This window comes from Ptychodera flava, chromosome 2, assembly GCF_041260155.1.
Source record: "Ptychodera flava strain L36383 chromosome 2, AS_Pfla_20210202, whole genome shotgun sequence".
Classification (NCBI taxonomy): Eukaryota; Metazoa; Hemichordata; class Enteropneusta; family Ptychoderidae; genus Ptychodera; species Ptychodera flava.
The window spans coordinates 49,990,862-50,012,581 of NC_091929.1; the positions used below are offsets into that span (position 1 = coordinate 49,990,862).

A 21,720-nucleotide genomic window follows, 5' to 3' on the forward strand; every position below is an offset into this window, starting at 1 on the left:
TAACCCTCCCCCCTGTCCGACATTCTAAAACTTGACCCTCCCCCAACCACCGAAGTATTCTCCCAAGGAATTTCTGAAACAGTAGCAGCTAATTTACATAACAAGTAAGTTAGGGACAGGAATTACAGGGGTGAAGGCTTTTTCGGAGGGAAGCTCGGAATTTTTCACACAAGCGCTTTTTAAGGGACATGATATTTAGTACATTTGAGGGAGGGTCACCATATTTTGCACAAATATAAGAGGGCAAGACATGACTAATATAGTGCTTAGCCTAGACTTGGTTCAAGTCGGTGAATTTTTAAAAAATAAAATCATTTATAATAGTTTCTCATGTGTCTCTCTTATTTCATACAAACCTATTTGAAATTAGGCATCCAAGGCCAGGTTTCCTAGCGATTGAATACGTTACCTTTGAGTCTGCGCAGTAGTGAGTTAGTTTCTGCCGGATTCTGTGATTCCGGGAGAAACTCCTCTGTATAGCCCTCCCCCCCCCCCCCCCCCGCCTATCGCGTTCACCCGACTCACGCGTTTCACATGAAAACAGAACGCAAATCATCGCTAAAACATTCGCAAATCACAGACTTGAACCAAGTCTATGCTTAACCTAAAATATCACAAATCATTATTTATTACATGCCTCGTATATCGAACGTCGAGCGCTCTATAGGATTCAATGGTAACTCGCCGATGACATCGCGGGCCGCATAATCATCACTGGACTGAAAGTGAACCGGAACTATTTTCAACTTGAAAACTTTTGGATGTAAAAGTCTTGAAATTTCATGTTTTGCACAGAAAATCCGGTTTTTGGTAAATTTCGCATAAATATATTGATAAGCCGCATAACAGTAGTTTAAATATATCAATGCGCCATTCGATGATGAAAATCGTTCCATTTTTTACCGTTTTTCGTCTAAAATGAAAATAAAGCATTTGACTATGATTTGCCAATAAACGTAAATATTTTTGGTGCAAACTGAGTAAGAGAGGCATGTAATAAAAACATTATAGCCCAAACAAGGGACTACGTACCCTCGCGGCAGGAGACCATTTGCCCTCCTTACGTCGGGCAAATGGTCACCTACCCTCGGGCACATAGTCCCATGTTGGGGCTATAATATATTATGGGAGTCTATCAGGCAAACTGTTTACAATTTTCCCTCACAAAACAAACAAGCTATATCTGTACCTTTATGATTGTTTGATTATATATATAAATGTGCTTTGCTTAATTAAAGTGTGAAGTATAACGTTCATGTGTGTACAAGAAATTGGATTTTTGGATTTCATTGAAAATGTTGTTTCACTATACGTGGTAGTCTATGAGAGAACTATGAATATCTTTTTCAAATATAAAGCTAGCAATATCTGTGCATTTATGGACGTTTGATAATTGATATAAAATGTACATGATTAAAATAGAGTGGTTATAAATGCATGTGTGTTCAAGAAATTTGATTTTGGAATTTCGCTGAAATGCTGATTCACTATACATAGTTAGAAAGAACTATGAACGATTTTTTTCCGATACAAAACTAACAATATATGTGCATTTATAGACGTTTGATAATTGATGTACACTTTTCCACCTGTCCATCTGTTCAAGGTGTTTAATGTAGGATACCACTGGATGATATATATGTATTTAAAAGAATCTGTGTACATGTATTTTGTCGGTTCTTTCTTGTTCAGGAAATATCACATGGACAATCGAAGGTTAGGCTGTAAATCCAGCTTCTGTCAAAAAATGACCCTTCATCGAAGATAGGTTTATGAAAACTGACCATTACCCTTGGATAGTTTTCTAAAAACTGACCCCACGAATTCCCCCAGCCCACCACCCCGTAATTACTGAGGGCTCCCTTATGTCCAGGCGATCTAAATTAATAGCAGCCAGTATATGTTGGCTTCTGGCAGATAGTGAGGAACACCACCCTGTGCATCAAGTTCGCCGTAACTGTGGATAAAAGATAGGACAGTGAAATATATAGAGCGTTCCACAATCGAATGAATACAACTCATATCGCATGCGTGTGTAATGTTGAATTCTCGTTGTTTTAAACCTAAACATCAATATTCTGGTAGATTGCAAAATCCACAGTTCATATTTGGCGAAGTACTTGCTACATAGCACAGTGACTGTACTTTCGTGACATATATGATACATCTGGATCGATGATAATTGACAGGTAAAGCGGAACTATATTAGAAGCTTGAAGACTGTAACATGAATTTATTCATTCGTATTTTTGGTACTTTGGCATAAATTAAAAACACAGTAAATAGATAATGCAGTCAGCAATACTCATTAATCATTATATGTACAGACGATCTAAATTGTTGACAGCAGCTATCTGAGACTGTTGCCATGGATGCGTGAATCTACAGACATAAATGAAGCCCTTCTTCACATATTGGCGATTATACTGCTTTGGTTTTCGTCTTTTTCACTGAACTGTTTGTTCCTTATTGTTTAGCATATGACAAACATCATCAGGCAACCCAACTTCCAGATCTAAAAATAGAACAAAAAACCCAAAACAAAACAAAAACATACAAGACAGATGCGTATTGTAGTCTTGGGTTACGCGTATTACTAAGGCCCAGCTCCCATTGCAGGTTCTTGCAAGCTTCCGTGACACATTGTCTAAACTCTGTGTGGTAAATCCATGTGACTAACCCTCCAGAGAATATAAAGAAAAAGAAAGATAATATAAATTTTCCAATCATAAATACCTCTTGTTAGAAGTACTTCAAACTTCGACTCTAGGTCCTTTTATAAATGATACAATTATGGTGGATGACTTGATAAATATATACCAAATTTTGATGTACCGCCAAGAAAGGTCAACTTAGTCATGGTGTTTGGATGTAGAGAAGTATATAACTATAGCATTGTTACTTTGTACAGAGCAAAGCGTTGCAAGTGATATCTTCAGCAACAAAAGTGACATCATTACTTAGACAAAAGTTGACAACAACAATCAGTTTGCAGTGTGAAGATAAAGTTGGACATTTATGAAAAATTGCAACGAATGCTTCTTAAATTTACATTCTCTTTAGAGTAACAAGATTGCTTTGATACGGTTCGCTAACTCTCAATAATTATTGTGCAGTTAATGGACTGATAAACCTTGCGGTAACCATGGTTATTCACAGGTTCTGTGGGGATAAATGCAGACGATTAACGATAGATGCAGACTCTTGATGAAATGAGTAATTTTACTTAACATCGATATATTTCGTATTAAGGTAGGATACGCCTCGGAAAGAGATAATAGTATTGTTACATACAATACTGATCTACCACTTATGTGGGCTTATTTTTACCTCTCAATGGAAAATTTATTTTTATCACGCAGGGAGTTCGCGGGGATGTGTTCCATAGTTTAGTAAAATTGTCAGGGTGACCCCTGATTTTTTGTTTGATTTTGAAAGAGAATGGTTAAAAGTTTCCCTGAGGAAAGTTTTAGCGAAGGTTAAATCTTTCACCCAAAGGTGCACACAGCCTTAAGCTGGTCGATAGTAAAATCATATCTGCCGATAAGTATAAACTCTTGATATTTAGTCATAATAAGAGGATGTGACGTCACATGTGATAAGTAATTTCTGGACTGAATTGATCCAGGATATACAATGAAGCGAGGTGATGTGGTTGGTCTTAATATAAACTGAATTAGCAACAAAGGACCTGATTAGACTGACAATATGTCATTTTTGTCATTTCTGTAAATGAAATTCATAATCGAGATATAATTTCAGAGGTAAACATGTACTATTAGAAATGGCAAGAAGCGACTAAAGTAAAGTCTGCAAAAGTGGGGAGAAAGTACATGGAGACCAGCTAACACCTCCAATATGAATTTGAATCAGGCTTTGAGCGAATGACAAAATACAAGGTTTTTCTTTGTAAATGCCAATATGTATATATACTGATGAATGAACACTAAATCCTATTTATATACTTATTGCATAGTTTCCAGTAAACCCAAAGCACTTTCAATTTGAAGGCACCGTTCATAGCAGTGACCTGTCAATATTCCAGTGCTTAGCAGCAAACATTCATTAATTGACTATTTGTATTCAATCAAACACAATTGTGTATGATACAATGGTGAAATACAAGCATACACTAACTTTAATTTTGCAAAGTAGCGATATGCGCAGAAGTTTCAATGCCACGTACAAACACAGTGGTGTCAGTCCCGCTTCCGTTTCACTACATTCAGGTTTTCGCGTGTGTGACACGGATGTGCAAAGGCGCGTGGGCTGCAGGCTATGTTTCACAGTGTCATTAATTTGAATTGAAGATATCAGGTCGCAAGTATGTCAGAAGTCAACATTCCCGAGAAACGACGTATCCAGCAATCTATTTTGACTTTTGTCAACAAGCAGACAGGGCCAGTTTAACATTCAAACGAAAACGGCCTGCCATTGAAAACAGAGAAAATTCAAGTACAGATTCTTCCCTGAACTAAAAATATTGACTCGTAATTTGGTATAGTTCTTTTGAAATATGCGAATTACGAAATACATCCCAACGCCCGAGGAAGTCTATCAAGAGAAACCAACTGAATAGATGATATTAAGAATTTTGACTACGATGTTGTCCTTGTACACTAATAAGCTTATTCACTTTTTTGTTATAATTTTTTTAATGAGGGGTTATCCTTTGAACGTTTTATGCAAAACATGCTAAAGCAAGCACAGCTACCACCCCCCCCCCCCCTCCTTGAAATGATAGTGGTCTGGAGACAAATTGATGACGTCAGTAAGTTGTACTTTGAGGTGTCGCGGAAGTGCGCCCTCAACAATATTCCTGAAAAAGTACGGACGAAGTTGGGGATGAACTCAGGTTCGAATTCGCTTACGGATTTTGACCCTTCGACAACAGTAACAGTTGTATCGATAATATATATCAGATGTTGCGATTTCAGAAACACGGACACTATGGCCCAGAATCGCAGATAATTTTTGAGTTTGTTGAAAATTAATAAATATCAAGTAAGATTATACCAGAAATTTCCTCTTCATTTGTTCGTTAAAAGTCGTTTTCACGGTCAAGTGTGGCTGCATCACTTTTCACCTTTTCGCTCCCAGTCAGGTATCGGGGAAAAGTTACATTAAGAGTCAAGGTCACACTGGCTAATACGCATAATGTATTTGTTTAATGATCAGGCTGATCATGGAGCTATCCGTTTTGATAGCGCCATGGCGTGATGTAATGCAAATGTGATAAAAGGGGATATATATCCTGTGATACACTAATTGCAATATGATTTCCTTTTTAAATGAGTAAAATCTGTATAATTAAAACTCGAATAAAGCTATTATTGGTCAATAATTCAATTTGAGGTATTTTGTATTCAAGATGTTAAAAAATTTGGCTGATAGTCAACCTCGAATCCGAAAACCAATTCAACACTGAAGCTCGCTTCAGTTTGTTCAGAACAGTCAAGATGGCGGAAGCTGCAGGCAACAACCTTGATCTTTCCAACAGTCTCGACAGTCCAGACGACACATACGATGATATTATGCATTATTACGTGTACGATGGAGTTAGGTTACCTCCTTTCTGCCGTGGAAAGATGGAGGATATCATGAATTTTACCGTCAGAGAAGATGATATCTGGATCGTTACGTATCCTAAGTCAGGTGGGTATATTATATTATTTCAAAGACAGCTTCGCTTCTGAATATCCCAGTACGCCCCTTGATATTGTTTACAGTAGATTATCTGATAAAGTTAATTTTATATTACATCCAGCATATATGGTATTCATTAAACTCAAAGCCACCGCTATTAAACACGTAGAGCCTCAGCCTGAGGCCCTCATAATTTGAAAATAAGCTTTTTAATTGAACACTGAAAATCGTGAATCAAAATGTTACCATTTTGACAGCTGTAGCACGTGTAACGATGTATTTCATAAAGAGAAAATACATGTAAGGAAGAAGTAATTCTCGGAATTAGTTTCAATTCGTTGCTGCCAGGTTTCAAATAAACTCACTTTGTAAACATATCATTCAATTTACCATGAACGGACGTTCAGTCAACAAACCAGTCACAACACGACAGCTGATATCACAAACATACATTCCTGGCTGCGCTGCGGTTACGTAGCCTTTGCAGGGCTATGTGTTACCAGCAGTAGGCCTCCCAGCATCGCTTGTAACACACAGGCCTACCATGTAGAGCTACGTGGCCTACAACTTTCTCTAGCGATTTTGCATAGTGGAGAAAGGTCACCTTTCCCTACCACACAGAATCACTGGCGAAAGTAACTTGTAGGCTACGGAACTGCAGCAAGAACATACAGTGTACACAGAAGGTGCATACTGTTGTGAATCAGCGTCTGTCTTATCTCGGTGTTCACATATAAACAAGATTGCTGTGCACTGTAGCCCCATATGGTAGCACTGCAAAATATCACAACCAAGAGCGTGAAAGAGACTTTATTGCCTATTGTTGAAAATTGAGGTGTTGTGTTATTGTTGAAAATGGATTCATTTTGTTGTTGCGATTCAATTTGAACAGTCATTTGTCATTATCAATTTAGATTTGTGAAATTTTTTAAAAACATTTGTCATGTTTCATTTTTAAAATACCATGATGTAAAACAAACAATGTAGAAAAATTGGTGAATTCGTACATAGTACAGTACTTGCTTCTTTAACTTGGAGGGAAATATGTAAACACATATCAAGTTAGCCAAGAATGAAAACAATCGGAATTTCTGGTCAAATTTGTCTGCTGCAGCAGTGATTACCGTATTCCTCCGATTCTAAGACCCCGCCCGTTTACAAGACCCCTCGGGATTATTTTATCAATTCGTAATTAGCTGTTAGTTCGTTTATAAGACCCCCCAGGGGGGTACATCCGAATTTTGACTGGAACAATAGAGCCATTGTCATGTAATGAGACCAGAATATCCACAACACCTACGCTGCTTATCAAAGTCACAAACAAGTGTCAAAGTGAAGTATCAAACCTCACACACACACGCACACTATTGTTGGGGTTTGGAACATGTCAATCGGGAACAGTTCTATAATTTCCTGGCGATAAAACTACACTTGGATTTCACTACCTACCGTAAATGAACAATATAAAAGAGTTGGATTTTTTAGCGTCTCGATCTAGTACAATGTCGTCTTTTATGTTACTGTCATTTTGCTACCATCAAAATAAGCAGATTTTTCAACATTAACTTCGACGTTCGATTTCGCGGTGACATCCGTTTATTAGACCCCCATATCTTTTTCATCATCTTTGGTTCTGAAAAGGGGGTCTTAGAATCGGAGGAATACGGTAGTATATGTTGATAGCATGAAGTGAAGTTATCAAACTTTTCAATTTAAGTACTTATTTCACCCTCTGTTACAACTGCAAGTGGGTGAAACTTATCCTCTGCGAAACTTCCGCCTTCAGAGATAGTAATGACCTTGAACTCAACTGGAAACTGGAACAAAGCAGCGGAAAGCATGTTTGCTGTAATTGATCTCAGCCTCAGTACGCCCACTTCCTCACACTGGATTCTAGTGTTCCTGCTGTTAAGAAAAATCTGTTCACCATTTGTCCTAAATACTGAAAAAGAGAAGGACTCAAACATATCTTTTTATGCCCTGAAAGCTACCATTGTTAGCAGGGCTCAATTTCTTGCCAAGAGATGATTTTACAAGGAAACTTTTACCACAATGACTATGCAAAGATTTTAGTAATATTCTGAAGTTTGATGGCAGTTTATATTGTCTACGTAAGCACCAGTTTGGTCCATGCTGAAATACCTTCTTTGAAGAGTTTTGTTACAGATTAGCGCCCTTTACACCCCATCAGTTGGTAAGGTGTATTTGTTCATAGTATACTGACATCAATGTCTGGCAACTCATGTTATCAATTACTCTTTGAGATCAATATTTTGTGATAATCAGCATTCCATTCTACACCACAGTTCAATCTATATATTAAGGGAACTGGTATGAGAGAATTGAGCATTTCTTTACTAAGTTCAATGTCGCTGAAAATCTCTTTTCAGATCATCACATCTCAAAGTTAGCCTGTCCACCACAATGGTGTAGCATTGTTATCAACAGGTGTCATACCAACTCTAGAAGGTTGTAACAACAATTTGATTCAAATCATTCTTCAGAAAATGATGTCACAAGGGCTAAAATTCATAAAGAAGTAAAACATTGGTGAATGTTTGTTAGAGTTTATGTCATATATATAAATGTTATGGCTACAATTATCATGAAACCTTGGAACTGTTTGGAGCATCTGCTTACTTCTGAAATTTGCAGATATGACCTAACTGCCATGACATGAAACATGGTTCTAAGATAAACATCTGCATTTCAAGAATCTAAATGGATGTTCATGTAAGAGATGACTTATCGAATCAAATGTAAGATACTTTCATAAATAAAGTTATCAGAGGTTTCAAATAAATTCAGTCTTGTCACTGTGAACTGCAACCCCCTTAGAGAGTCAGGTCTCAGATTCTGAATTAAATCTACTGTGATGATGGTAGTCTCAACGTGGCCCTATGACTGTATGATCAAAAATGGAAAGCATTGACTTTATGTAGGATTTAATTTTGCTTTGTTGATGTTTGAGAGATTTTACTGGAGTTTAAATTTACAGAATTGTCAGAAAATTATTTACCACCCCATCTGCCAAGTCACTAAAAACAGTGTTCGAACGAAATGCTAAACATATTTTCATCTTCTTGACATGAGTTTCATACTTTGTCAAGTCATTTAAAATACAATGAAAATGATCTGTGTTTTCAATGCCCGTCAAATGTTAAAATCTTAATGCAGTACACATTCAGTGTTTCATCTAGAGAGGGGGATGGGGCATAGACCCTAAAAACGGATGGGGGACTCCCCCTCTGTTGACATGTTGGCACCCAAAGTAATTTGTCAAGGGCGGACCTGTTCCCATGAAATTGTACCAGTTACACCTTAGAGATACAAGTAGAACACATGAACTAATGAAATCCCCACTACATTTTGTAGTAAAGGGGAAAATCCCCCCTGTTGATGCCGTCCTGGATGAAACACTGCACATTATGCCTCACTGGTTTCAGCAAACTTGACCTTATGTGAACTTCCCAGGATAATGGATACTGGCAGTGAAAGCATATGCCATCAGCATTCATGTAGTTTGTGCCTACTGCAATGTCATTGACAGGTCTCTGGGCACAGGATCTGATTTACTTACTCAGTCAAGGTGGCAACATCCATGAAGTTGGACTTGATCAGGAAAGTGTTGAGGATGCCGTACCCTACTTGGAATATCCGAGCCCAGGACTGAAGATGCTGAACAAAATGAAATCCCCAAGGCTCATTAAATCCCATCTTCCAATTCGCCTACTTCCGATTGGTGTTAGGCAGAAACAGTGCAAGGTAAGAAGACTATGCTGTGATAAGTCTGAAGAGTTGAATTTCATTTAGACTTGCTGAGTGTTTGTTTGTTTGATGTTTCTCATCCTAGTGTGTCTTGATTGATACCACAGTCCTTAGAACCGTGAATGGACTGTGTCTTCACTGAATGTGTCAGCCTTTTCTTTAACCCTTTCACCCCAGTTCCCTGTATACAGGTCCAACTTTACCATAGAAAACAATGGATTTGGGACAAACCATGGTGGTGAAAGGGTTAAGATTGTTTAAAAATCTACAGATAAATAAAAACCACTAGTGTGCATAACAGAAACTCTTAACCCTTTGCACCCTGACCCCCTGGTGACCTATGACATCATGCAGACATTTTTTTCCGAGCTGGGTTCAAAGGGTTAATATCTGCTGGAGCACCGGTGTCAGCAGAATCACATTTATGCATTATGTGGATGAATTTACCTTCGTTATATCATGTTCTGCTATCCGTATTTGTAGTATTCATGTTTTGTTGTGTTCATGTTGAAAGTTGGATCTTTTATGCTCATGAAAAAAACTGTAAGCAAAAAAGTACTTGGCAGCATTACATTTGTAAGAGTCCTGGATGAGAAAATCTAGGGGTTTTTTGGCCTTACTGTATCTGCACTGTAATGATTGAACCATTGCTTGATGTGGTGTACGTTTGTTTGCAATCTCTTCCCTAATTCCCTTTCACCCTTGCAGCATTAAGAAATGAAAGTTATGGCTGTGCAAAAAGCTGTCATATCTAAGATGTACAAATGTACAGTACTTGTATTCTCTCACTGGCTTTTGAACAAACTAGGCTAACAATGCATTTAGCTGTATTTCGTTCAAACAAGGCAATGTGTTAGGTGAAGAGAAACAAAGAATATTGACAAGCAAAAGTTTGGAACAATATGTACATGTATATGCGAGTATGTTAGTCGTGTATAAAATTGTATACAATTCTTGTTTGCATGTACAACAAGCGTATCAAACAAGCTTGAACTGGAGTAAGATTGACGCTCGCTAGAAAAATTTACAAATAGATTCTACCGTAGATTCTAGGCAGCCTCCACAGTAAGTCAGTGCTGTACAATAATTTTGACAGTTCCAGTACTGTCTGAGTATGAATGCATAATGCTTTATTATCCAAAGGACACCAATCAAGACCAGATTATTTTACTGTCAGACTACATGTTCAATATAAAAATCAACACAATCCATAATGAATGGAGTACACTTCTGATATTGTATTCATGCACGTTTTGCAATATTTGTTACTGTTTTATTCTTACTTCTTTATATTTGCATTATAAAGCATTGCTACATGTACTTAATTTTACATTATATTTTGTATCAGGCATTGATTTTAAAGTCTATATGTAAAAATTTATACAATGTTTATTTGTTTGTTTTTTTATTTTTGCATGATTTCAGTCAGAAGAAGTCATAGACAGCAGAGTGTTGTGAATAGTGTTGTGTTTCCCAGCCATAGTTGTAACTTGTACGTACCCTTTGTGTTCAGATCCTATCCTAGCACTGTAATAAGTGTGTCTTCATCCATACCATCTACGTAAATAGCATGGCCATCAACAGTGAAAGGTTTGTCTTCTTTCTTCAAATTTACTTTTACTCAGCATTGTGGTGCTTTGTGAATGATATTTTTTCATTATGCAGCCATAACTGTAAACGTTTTAGTTAATATGCCAAGAATATGCCCATGTTTTTGTTTTCAGTTCCTCATTTATGATTTGACATTATACCTTGATAATTTGGGTGCACAGAATTTCACTTTTGTCAAAGTCTGCTTGTAACTTTGCTGTAGCAAATTGTAACTATGTGTACCATAAACATTTGTATCATAATTGTCAATCTTAGTTTTATACATTACTACACCTGACAGGAGATTTTTCAGCTCAGGAGATCAGTTTGTAGGTTTATTTACATGACCAACGGTAGACTGTTGACAGCCCCATTTGCTGTTGTGGCCTTTGCCTGCCTTTTGCACCCTCCCGCAAGCCTGTGGCTTTCAGTTATGGGCAACACTTGCCGTCAAAGTGGCTGTACTGGTATTTAGGTAAAGACGGCAGGAAATACTGTTGACAGTCAAGACTATTGCACAGCTGAAACCAAAAACCAAAAAGAAATATTCTACCACCAATTATAATGTCAATTTGTTTATTACTTTCAAAGTTGCAAGTATCAGGCTACAAACTAAACAAAGGTTTCAGTTTTGTGCCAAAGTCTGTCATGTAAGATAGTGTAACTGGATATCCACTCTGCAGGTTCCCCTATCCATATGAGTGAATCACCTTAAGCTTATTGTAACTGATGATATACCTGCAGGTTGACTCAGTCAATGGCTGTTTAAAGAAAATTAAAAATTTCTTGTCACTTCTTTGTACTTAGAAGCAAGTACATGTACTCCCTGCATGCACTTGTGTTTTTCTCAAGGGAACCAGAAGAAATATGATTTTAAGTCATGCCATCACAGGTCGTCACATTTGGTTTAAATTGTCAAACCTGTTTTGTCAGACTTGATGTTATCCTGCTGTGTATTACAGTTGCTGTGGACCACCACACACACTGTCATGTAGCGGAGAAAGGATGAAAGCTAGTGAACTTCAAATTCCATAGATTAGTACCGGTATATCTACTGGTAGTATACACCCTTACTACAGAATGTTAAAAATTCATTGTTTCTCCAGATTGAAGAATTAATAAGATCAGATATTTGTTCAAAAACGAAAAGGTTACAGAGGGCCAACATTCATACCACAATATGTAGCAAACTCACCATTTGGCAAAACATTTTTCAATTTGTCAAAATCAAAAGCATTGATAAACACAGGAGACCTGTATAAGATTAATAGAATCACGTAAACTCAGAAAAAAAGACTATGCAAGATTTCATGGTGTTATTTGACTTGTTACTTTTAGGTGATTTATGTTGCCAGAAACCCCAAGGATGTGATGTGTTCATTCTATGACTTTCATCGCATGGTTCGTATGGTCAACTACAAGGGCACATTCAACCAGTTCTTCCATAGATTTATCAACAACAAATGTAAGTATCTCAATTCTGTGCAAGTTTCTGTCAGCTTCAATTTGAAAATTCCAGATTGGAAATGTATTTGATAATGCCTTGTAACTAGTTAGCAGACTAAGTAGGGGCCATTCTCTTTGTACAAGGACAATATCATGGGATATCGTTATTACTTATATTCCTATTTATGTTATGATTGTAAATTTCTTCTGCAGTAATATTAGTTGCCTTCTCTAACATTTATTTGAAGGAGTTTCTTTCAACTTTGCTGCAGTGATGGCCCGTTGAATAGATTCACCAAAAAGCTGTAGGCTGCATTGATTTCTAAAACTAGCCAAAAATCTAGCACATCAAAAGTAGTATGCACCTCAAATTGAAGGAGCTAAACTCTTGCTCAAACTTTCCTTCAGCAAAGTTTTAACCATTCACTTTGAATATCAAGAATAAAAATCGTGGTAACCATGCAAACTTTAGAATATGTATATGTACCAAAACAAATTACTCAATATTTACGTGTATTTGCAATTCAAAATTGTTGCCATCCCTGTGTTATTTCTATTTGGGAAAATAACAGTCCCAATTTTCTCAAAACTAAGCCCAGTAAGAACTTTATGTACTCCATAAACTCTAAAATAAGCACCTAAAAGTGGTCGTCCAAAAGAATATTGTAAAAGACTGAATATCTGTCCCTGAGGTGCATTCTACCTTAAAGAGATTTCCAGATCCAAACATGAAAAAATGTAAAAAATCTTATAACTGTTTGTGCTTTCTGATTGTGTATTCCCTTGAAATGACAAGAACATAGGTGTTCCATTTGCTGCAAATGTAACTTGCTGTTTGTATCATCTCAGCACTGACCCTTGACCTTTGACCCCTGTTTCAGTGGGATATGGTTCATACTTTGATCACACAGTGGATGCATGGATGCACAAAGATGATCCAAATGTCCTCTTTGTGAAATACGAAGACCTCAAGAAGGTAGGGACCTGCCATACCGGTAGCTTCTCTAAATTTTTCCTTCCTTTTATGGAAAGATGTGGATGATGAATTTGGAAATAATGATTGCAGAGATTAAAGCCCCATAGCTGTATCTTTTTGCAGTTATTTGCAAAAAAATACCATCCAATCTTGAGAGAGATGTTTTGTATTCCTGTTATTAAGCGATATTGTCTTTGAAAATGTCATTATTCCGTTCCTTGATTCTGGATTTGGTATATTTAATTCACATCCTTACATGCACATACATATATGTGTACCGGTATGTGTGGCGGCCATATTTGAGTTAAAATTCAAAAATCATTGTGTTGAAATGTTATATTATGATATCTTCATTTGTTGCCAATATTTGAACAATATTTTGTGGTCTCTCTTCGGTAAGCATTTTCACATAAGTTGAATTTGATTTCAAACTATCTTGTCAAAAAAGTCAAAATGATACATTGGTATCATTTTTTGATTACAACAACACAAATTAACGCAAAACTGCTGTTTAGGTGGGCCTTTAATATTTTTTAGTTTTATTGCAATTGTAACAGTTATTGGCAGCTGACGGGCATTTGTTCTTTCACTTGTTTTTGTAGGAATTTTGTGTGACTGTGGGAAAACTTGCCAGGTTTATGGGAATAACAATCACAGCTGAGATGATAGACAGCATTGCTGATTACTGGGAGTATGAGGCACAGTATAACAGACGTGGTAAGTAACTGGTGATTTTCTGAAGACAATGACTGACAAATACTGGGCCAACACAGACCAATTTTATAAATTGACATAATGCTAGGAGTATAGTGTATAACACTGACTGATATTTCAGAGTTCTGGAGTATAGAGCGTAACACTGACTGATATTTCAGACTTTGGTCATGTAGAGTGTAACACTGACTGACTGATATTTGAGAGTTATTTTGTATAAAGTACAATACTGACTGATATTTCTGACTTTGGAAAAGTAGATTATAACACTGACTGATATTTCAGTTCTGAAGTATAGTGTATAACAATGACTGATATTTCAAATTTTGGTCATGTAGAGCGTAACATTGACTGATATTTGAGAGCTATTTTGTATAACGTTCAATACTGACTGATATTTCTGACTTTAGTGAAGTTTATTTTAACACTGACTGATAATTCAGACCTCTTGAGTATAAGGTATAACACTGTCATTTTATTGTTCTGGAATATAGAGTATCACTGATATTTCAGACATCTCGAGTATATGGTGGAGTGTAACACTGATTTATACTACTCTTTGTCTCGTGGTCCATTGTTTGAACTCGACTGCTTAGTTTCCATAGCGGTCAGTTTATCAAAGAAGCATACTAATTAATTATGCATTCCAGTTAATGGGTACTGTTTTAAACAAAAGAAGTGTACAGATAACTGGTAAACCGGTACTCTTTTAGACAAAGAAACTGTACTCTGCTGGTAAACCAATACAAGAGAAAAGTCCGCAAACGGTTAACCAAAACAATAGAAAAAAAATTACATATTCATTATGGTATCAGCTGAGTTTACTTACCTATGAAAAATGCACATAAAGAAACACATGTGACGAAAGTATTTTCCGACTACAAAATTTTACAATATTTCAAAATTTTACTTCAAATTTCACATCACCTTTAACGATATTCATTGTGACAAACGAGTTGGCTGATTTAGTGTCAATCTTGATGGTAGATTGTTCATCGTTTGAGTCTGGTACTTTACTAATAGTGGCAGTGCTGGATCGTACGCCTTTCAGTTCAGCACTTACATTAATCCTTCGCTGGACGATGTATCGGTATACTCAGATTTCATCAACTGGTCCGTTTGTAGTTTCGTATTGCCGAGCTCCTATGGCCTGTCTGCTCAGCGATCAGTTGCTCGTCCACGTGGAATCACCCCATTTCGTAGCTTTACGAGTAGCTTTCGGAATACGTTCTTGTTGGTATTTGTGGACCGTTCCGTTAATTGTCAACTGGAGGTGGAAAGCGAAATTCTTTTTGGATATTCGTTAGTTTGAAATCTTCAGTGTCGTCCACATCTATCTATGACAAACAATATTCCAAATCCCAGTCAATTTCCGGCAAGTTAGATTCAGAAACATGGACTGCCATCGTACTGGTGACATAAACGCTCAGCACAAAGAAAACGTGCGGTGACTAGGTCTGCCGACAAGAAACAGGGATGAAATCGAAGCATGAGTGCACGTGGTAGAGCTACACCTGCGAATTTGAATAATAATACTTACCCAATCATCTACCTGATAGTGTGTTGTTTTCTATGCGGCATCTGTTTGTCAGTTAATTATGAATAAATGCAAATTATTTCAGATTTCAGCTGCATTGTTTTGCGCTTGATTTTGCCCCGTGAGTGTGCATTGTGATGTAAAAGACTTGCGTAACTTCAGCAAACGTACATATTTTTCAAGAATGTCGGTTTTCCGAAAATGTGGCTGAAAACTCGCCAAAATCGCAGTATAAATGGGTTATAGTCCTCGTACTCGGAGGTTTACTAGGAATAGCGGACACTTTTGGGGTCTCAGTCAGGTAAAAATCCTCGGCGCTGCGCGCCTCGGACTTTTACCAGACTGAGATCCCAAAAGTGTTCGCTATTCCTATTAAACCTCTCGTACTCGTACACTGACTGATATTTCAGATATCTTGAGTGTAGAGTATAACACTGACGGATATTTAAGAGTTCTGAAGTATAGATTATTACACTGACTGATATTTCATTTCTGTTGCAGAGGACAGAGTTGGCTACTGGAAGAATATGTTCACAGTTGCAATGAATGAGAAATTTGAACGGATCTATCCACAGAAGATGAAAAATATTGCTTTGCAGTTTGATTTTGGTGATGTACAGTAAACAGACTTGTGCTAGCAGGAGTTTGGACAAAACAAGAAAAACGTGGACCAGATATTACAGGATTCTAGAGATGTGTCTTTCAGCGTATTTTGTTTCTGTTTTTCAGTCTAGCTGATGCAACTCTGGTGTTATTTTTCATTCATGAACAGATAACTTTAAATTCCCATAGGTATTATCGTTGTTACATTTATGTAGTTTTACTCAGGCTTGTTGTACACATCTGTTTCCCCATGCAAGAGTTTTTTCTGAAACATACACACATATACCGTTATGTTTATCAGTGTGAGTGTATGTACATGCAACTCACATACACATACACAAACCCCCACAGCGCCCTCACACACTGGTGAATGATGATTCTGTTTAAATATTTGAAAGTTACTTCACATGTTGCTGTAGACGTTCGTGTTGAAGAGAAAAAGAAATACAGATGTACATTGTAAGGAGGTCCCCTTGAAGTTCAAGATGCATAATTATGGACCCTTAGCACAGTTTTGACAAGGGACTATAGTGTAATGTAATCGTGGTCCCTTTAACAGAAAGGGACTATGGTGTTGATCAGTCTTGTCATTATGTTTCACTGTACCTTTTCCTTCTCTTTAGAATATACCATTATTTAGTAGGTAGACCAGACTTTTTTGAGGGACTGAAATGTGGACTTAATTAGTGATTTAAAGTGTAGGTCAACGATTTTTCAATGTGAAAAAATGAGATTGTCTTTTTTCTGTGTCTACAATTTTAGGGAAGTGTAACCACTACCGTGTGAATTTATAAAGACGAAATACATTTACAGATGTTTGTGTTGTGTGGATGTGAGTCTTATGAAATGTTATACACATTTTGAATATGACCAATAACTACTTAAGAAATGTCCGCAATGATATTGATGTCTTGTTGTACATTTTTCTGTTGTAAACAGTGTGGTACCATGGCTTGTTATCTTGTCACTAACGTATCAAAGAAAACCAAAGGAAGATGTTGAGAAAAGTTTTGTTAAACGATCAATGGAGAGGTGAGGAGAAATTATAAGATAACTTAATCCTTTAAGCACCAAAATCAATTTTTACCACCCTTATAAAATGTAACCCAGACAATTTTTTTCAGATTTTTTCAAAATTTTGATCAAAAACGGTAGCTAATAAAGTAATGTCCATTTGGTCCAAAATCGTCAAAAAACTTTCAACAAAATCCATTAAAAATTGGTAAAATTTTGCACAAAAATTTTTGCGGGAAAATTTACAGCACTCAAAGGGTTAAACACAATTTACGATGTACCTTTGAACAAAGGTTTGGCGTATGGTACATTTATCAACTCTCTTGTCCCTGGTTGCTATGGTATATCCATGTGTATATGTCATAGGTCACCAGGGGTCAAGGTTCAAAAGATCAAAAACTATTAATGTTCTTTGCTCCACCACATGCTGCTTGTGTAATGCTGTTCAATGCTTGTTTGGTTTCTATACAAGTCCTAGTTTGAGAGACTTTCCTCCAACTGTGATGCATGTTATGCAGAGATCCACAAGTGTACAGCGTGTTATGTTGACATCAGGGGGTGTATCGCCTGATCCTGGGACAGGGATAGTACATCTCTTGTATGGGGGCTTGTCATGACCTTTCACAAATTATGGTAGCTCGTCCATGGTTGGTCTCCACCAGCTCACAGCTTTCACCTGTGGTTTCAGTTAAGCTGTAGCATGCACAGAAACATCCACAGCACAGAAACCAGGTTGTCGTTTGAGAATGACAACTCTTTTCATCAGTGCATTTTAGAACTCTCTGTGCACCAGGTTTGAAAAAATGGTATATCCCCAGTGGTTTCAATGGGCAAAATTGACCGATATGCTGGAAAGTCGGGATGTACGGGTTAAATTGCACTCGTAACACTTATGGCTACCCAAGAAAGTATGTACTTAGTATACAAATATTAGTGAAAACTTGGAGCTATCATACTTGTCCAAAAACACAGAAAAAGCCCAAGAGGCTGCTGACTGTGTATGCTACAATCTTTTTTGATGCCTCTGCCAATGTGGCTGTCGTGAAAGCTTTGTGCTGCTGCTGTGTTAAGTGTACGTATATACCTGTATTAGTGGCTATGTACATTAACCACTGTTAGCTGTGTGAAATGGTGTATCGCTTTTTATTGAATTTACACTAATTTAAGACTCTCCTACAGTGAAGTTATGCGATTTATTTATATGAATCTATTTATGTATATTTATATGATTTGTTTGTTATAATTTACACACTAGTTATCCAGGTTATGCAGTTATCAATTTCACAAAGTGTCTATATTCAGATGTAGTGAGCCTTTCCTCATCATCACACCATAACAAGGTTCAGAAATTGATGCCAGGTGAAATTTTTGCAGATGTGAATATTCAGAAGTTTTTGTTACACAGCAATATGCTTTCATTACATGCTTAAAATGTTGAACATGTTAATTTTGTACTAAACTGATTTCAGATAGACTTACTTGTTCCATTTTTGGCCAATGTGCAGTGGATTGGAAGGTTACAGCTGATTGGTAGATACATGTAGTAATTATTAACAATAACTGCAGAAGTGTGATACTAGGGGTATAGAGTTGATTCTTGTTTTGAAATTTATTCATTCATGCCAGGAATAAATTCAACCTCCTTGGTTAAAAGCTTCCAAGATGCTACACATTTCCAGTCCAATTATTGTTATCATTGTTTAAAGGGAGGGGATTGTCCTGTTTGCAGCTGTGCAAATTAGACCCATTCAATGGGTCTGTTGCAACATATCCAAACATCCCATGTGCATATCCAAAATTTTAAAACGGCTGCTGTACTGAAACTGGTGACCGTGGCTAAACCAGCTTTGTATTAACTCAACCAAAGTTTACAGTGATTGGGCAACTACAAAGCTGGTGAACTATGAGCAAGCATCAAATGCTAAATTTGCTTCACATTCGGTTGACATTCACTGCCAGGTTCTTGGAAGATGAAATATCTGTTTACAATAAAGGTCACCCAGTTGCAGACAGGACGACTCCATCTCCTTTTAAGGATATTAAACATGCAGATATTATGTTCACAAAAGGTTTTCAGTGTTTTGATTGATTTTAATGAATGTGTTTCAAAGTAGCTTATGTTTTTCCCGTTGAGTTTCCGTGCTCTGTGCCAAGTCAGTTCGTGTCATTTTGCTTGTGACTCTGCATGCTCGTTATGCCTGCATAAATTAATCTGACCAATAGGCTAAAGCAGTGGCTAGCTTCAGTGTCAGGTCAAAGGTCACTCAGTCTATCAATCTATGCAGTATTCCTCGGCTGAAGGTAATTGAATTCTTTCTTTTGCATCCCTGTTTTAAGAGGTTTTCTTGAAAAAAATGTGTATCTAAATAGAACTTTACTGCATAACTTTTCTGCCTAATGATTTTTATTCAAAAATTTTGCAAAATATACTCATAACACCTGCATGCATTTAGAATATCATGTTGTAAATTAAAAATGTGAAAAAGAAGTTAATGCTCTGATTCTTGAGGAACACTCATATTACATGGAAACAATCAGGTAAATATTAAAACTTCGATGTGGAAATTTCCTGTGTGTACCTTTTGAACAGTTTACCCTCTCACATTGTAAAATTTTTGTGAAAGCAAAGAATTTTTCTGGTCATTGCTTATCACAATGCACAAGGACAAGACCTGTAACGACTAGACTGTCCTAGTCAGTTTTAGAATTGTTATAATATTATTAAGTTTAATAGATTGTTTATTATGGGACCATTAGTACATGTTATAGCATATATAGCAACTCTATATGCTGTTTTTACAAAGTGAACTTTAGTCCATGATGTCAGTATACAATATACATGATAAATCAAAAAGTTCACTTTCCACTTTGGGGGATAGAACAAAAACTTCACTCTGCACTGTGGGGATAGCATAAAAACTGTACATGACACAGAAAATATAAATTGAAGAAAAATATATCAGTGTTACAATCTCAGTCAAAGATCTCATTTTGTTCAGTGTATTCTCATTTGATCATAATGACCGCAAAAAATTGTTTATTTTCATAAATGTTCATTTTGAAGGTCATTAACATCCTGGTTTTCCTAATGCCCCCAGCTCAGATAGTACCAGGATGTATGACCTCCAAGAAATGACCTCTTTAGCAAATGATGTGGTTCTGCATGGATTGTGGATTGTGCCGTGAAATGAGCTTTGGTTATGTCCTGGTGCTGTATATTTGTTTTTGTTACCATGACATCCAGAATTAAACTGTAAACTGTATCATTTTGAAACTTTAAGTGACTACCAATAAATAAAAATTGTGCCAGAAAATGCAATTAATAGTTTCTGTTTTCTTTACATCATGAACAGAAATCAACAGCAATTAACAGTTCCATATATGTGTAGTGGCCTGCAGATTATCACTGTTCTGTCTTTTATTTTGTCAATCAGTTTTACAGTGACATTGTTTTTTCATTACATCTTTTGAACATATTTTATTTCCAGTAGTCCATAGTTGACCTCACACATACGCCCAGATCTTTCAAAATCAATAAATAAGTTATGATATTTCGAATGTTTACATTTATGATAACCCACCAAATTTTGACTTCCAAAGACTGAATATTTGTCACTGACACTTGTAATTGAGCTAGGAAGTACCAACTGGCACTTTTGTAATCTGTTAGGGAGTTTGGATGCATCAGCACTTAGCGACGATGCTGAAGATATTTTCATGTTCGTATTCACATTTGTTGTTAAGGTAGTATGCACCTCGAAAGTGAAAGACTTAAACTTTTGCTCTAACTTTCGTCAAGGAATCTTTTAATCATTCTCTTTCAAAGTCAAGAATAAAAATAGGGGGTCACCGTGCAAATTTTAGTACTAGAGAAACAAATTACCCAAGATTTACCGATATTAGAAATTCAAAATGGCCGCCATCCCTGTGTTAACTCTATGGAGAAAAACAAATATTTTCGAATTTCGAAAAAGTAAGCCGGTAAAAAGTTTTCTCTCACCAAGAGCTTTAAAATGAACCCCCACATGTGGTATATCAGAAGAGAATTGCAGAAGTTTGAGAGTCCGAACATCTGTCCCCGAGGTACGTTCTACCTTAAGGCACTGACAAAAATTGTTATGTACCCTTCCAGGTTTCACCCATAAAATATGCAATATGCGATATTTATAGAAGTTTAAGTATTGGAATAATGTAGTTTGTAATGTCACCTACCTAATATGTTAAATTAACATGAATTTGCAAAGATGAGAATTTTAAAGAATTTTTTTAAACTTTTTTCTTCAAAAAACTTTACTTAATACCAGTTGGGACCTGTTGTGCCTGAGAGCAACCCTGGCTTGGACTGTACCATTATTTTGTGGGGACGGCCGTAAGTGTGACGGATTATTACAAAGGGGGTGACAGTTGAAAGCCATGATGAACACGT

At 36.7% G+C, this 21,720-nt stretch overlaps 1 protein-coding gene across 1 annotated transcript; it reads left to right on the plus strand.

Moving 5' to 3' along the window:
- Window positions 1–5,452: 5,452 nt before the first annotated feature.
- LOC139123038 (sulfotransferase 4A1-like) lies at window positions 5,453–20,613 on the plus strand. Its single transcript, XM_070689010.1, has 6 exons — window positions 5,453–5,655; window positions 9,197–9,411; window positions 12,343–12,469; window positions 13,332–13,426; window positions 14,029–14,143; window positions 16,179–20,613. The coding sequence occupies exons 1-6, from the start codon at window positions 5,460–5,462 to the stop codon at window positions 16,298–16,300; spliced, it is 870 nt and encodes a 289-aa protein (XP_070545111.1). The 5' UTR covers window positions 5,453–5,459; the 3' UTR covers window positions 16,301–20,613.
- Window positions 20,614–21,720: the final 1,107 nt, after the last annotated feature.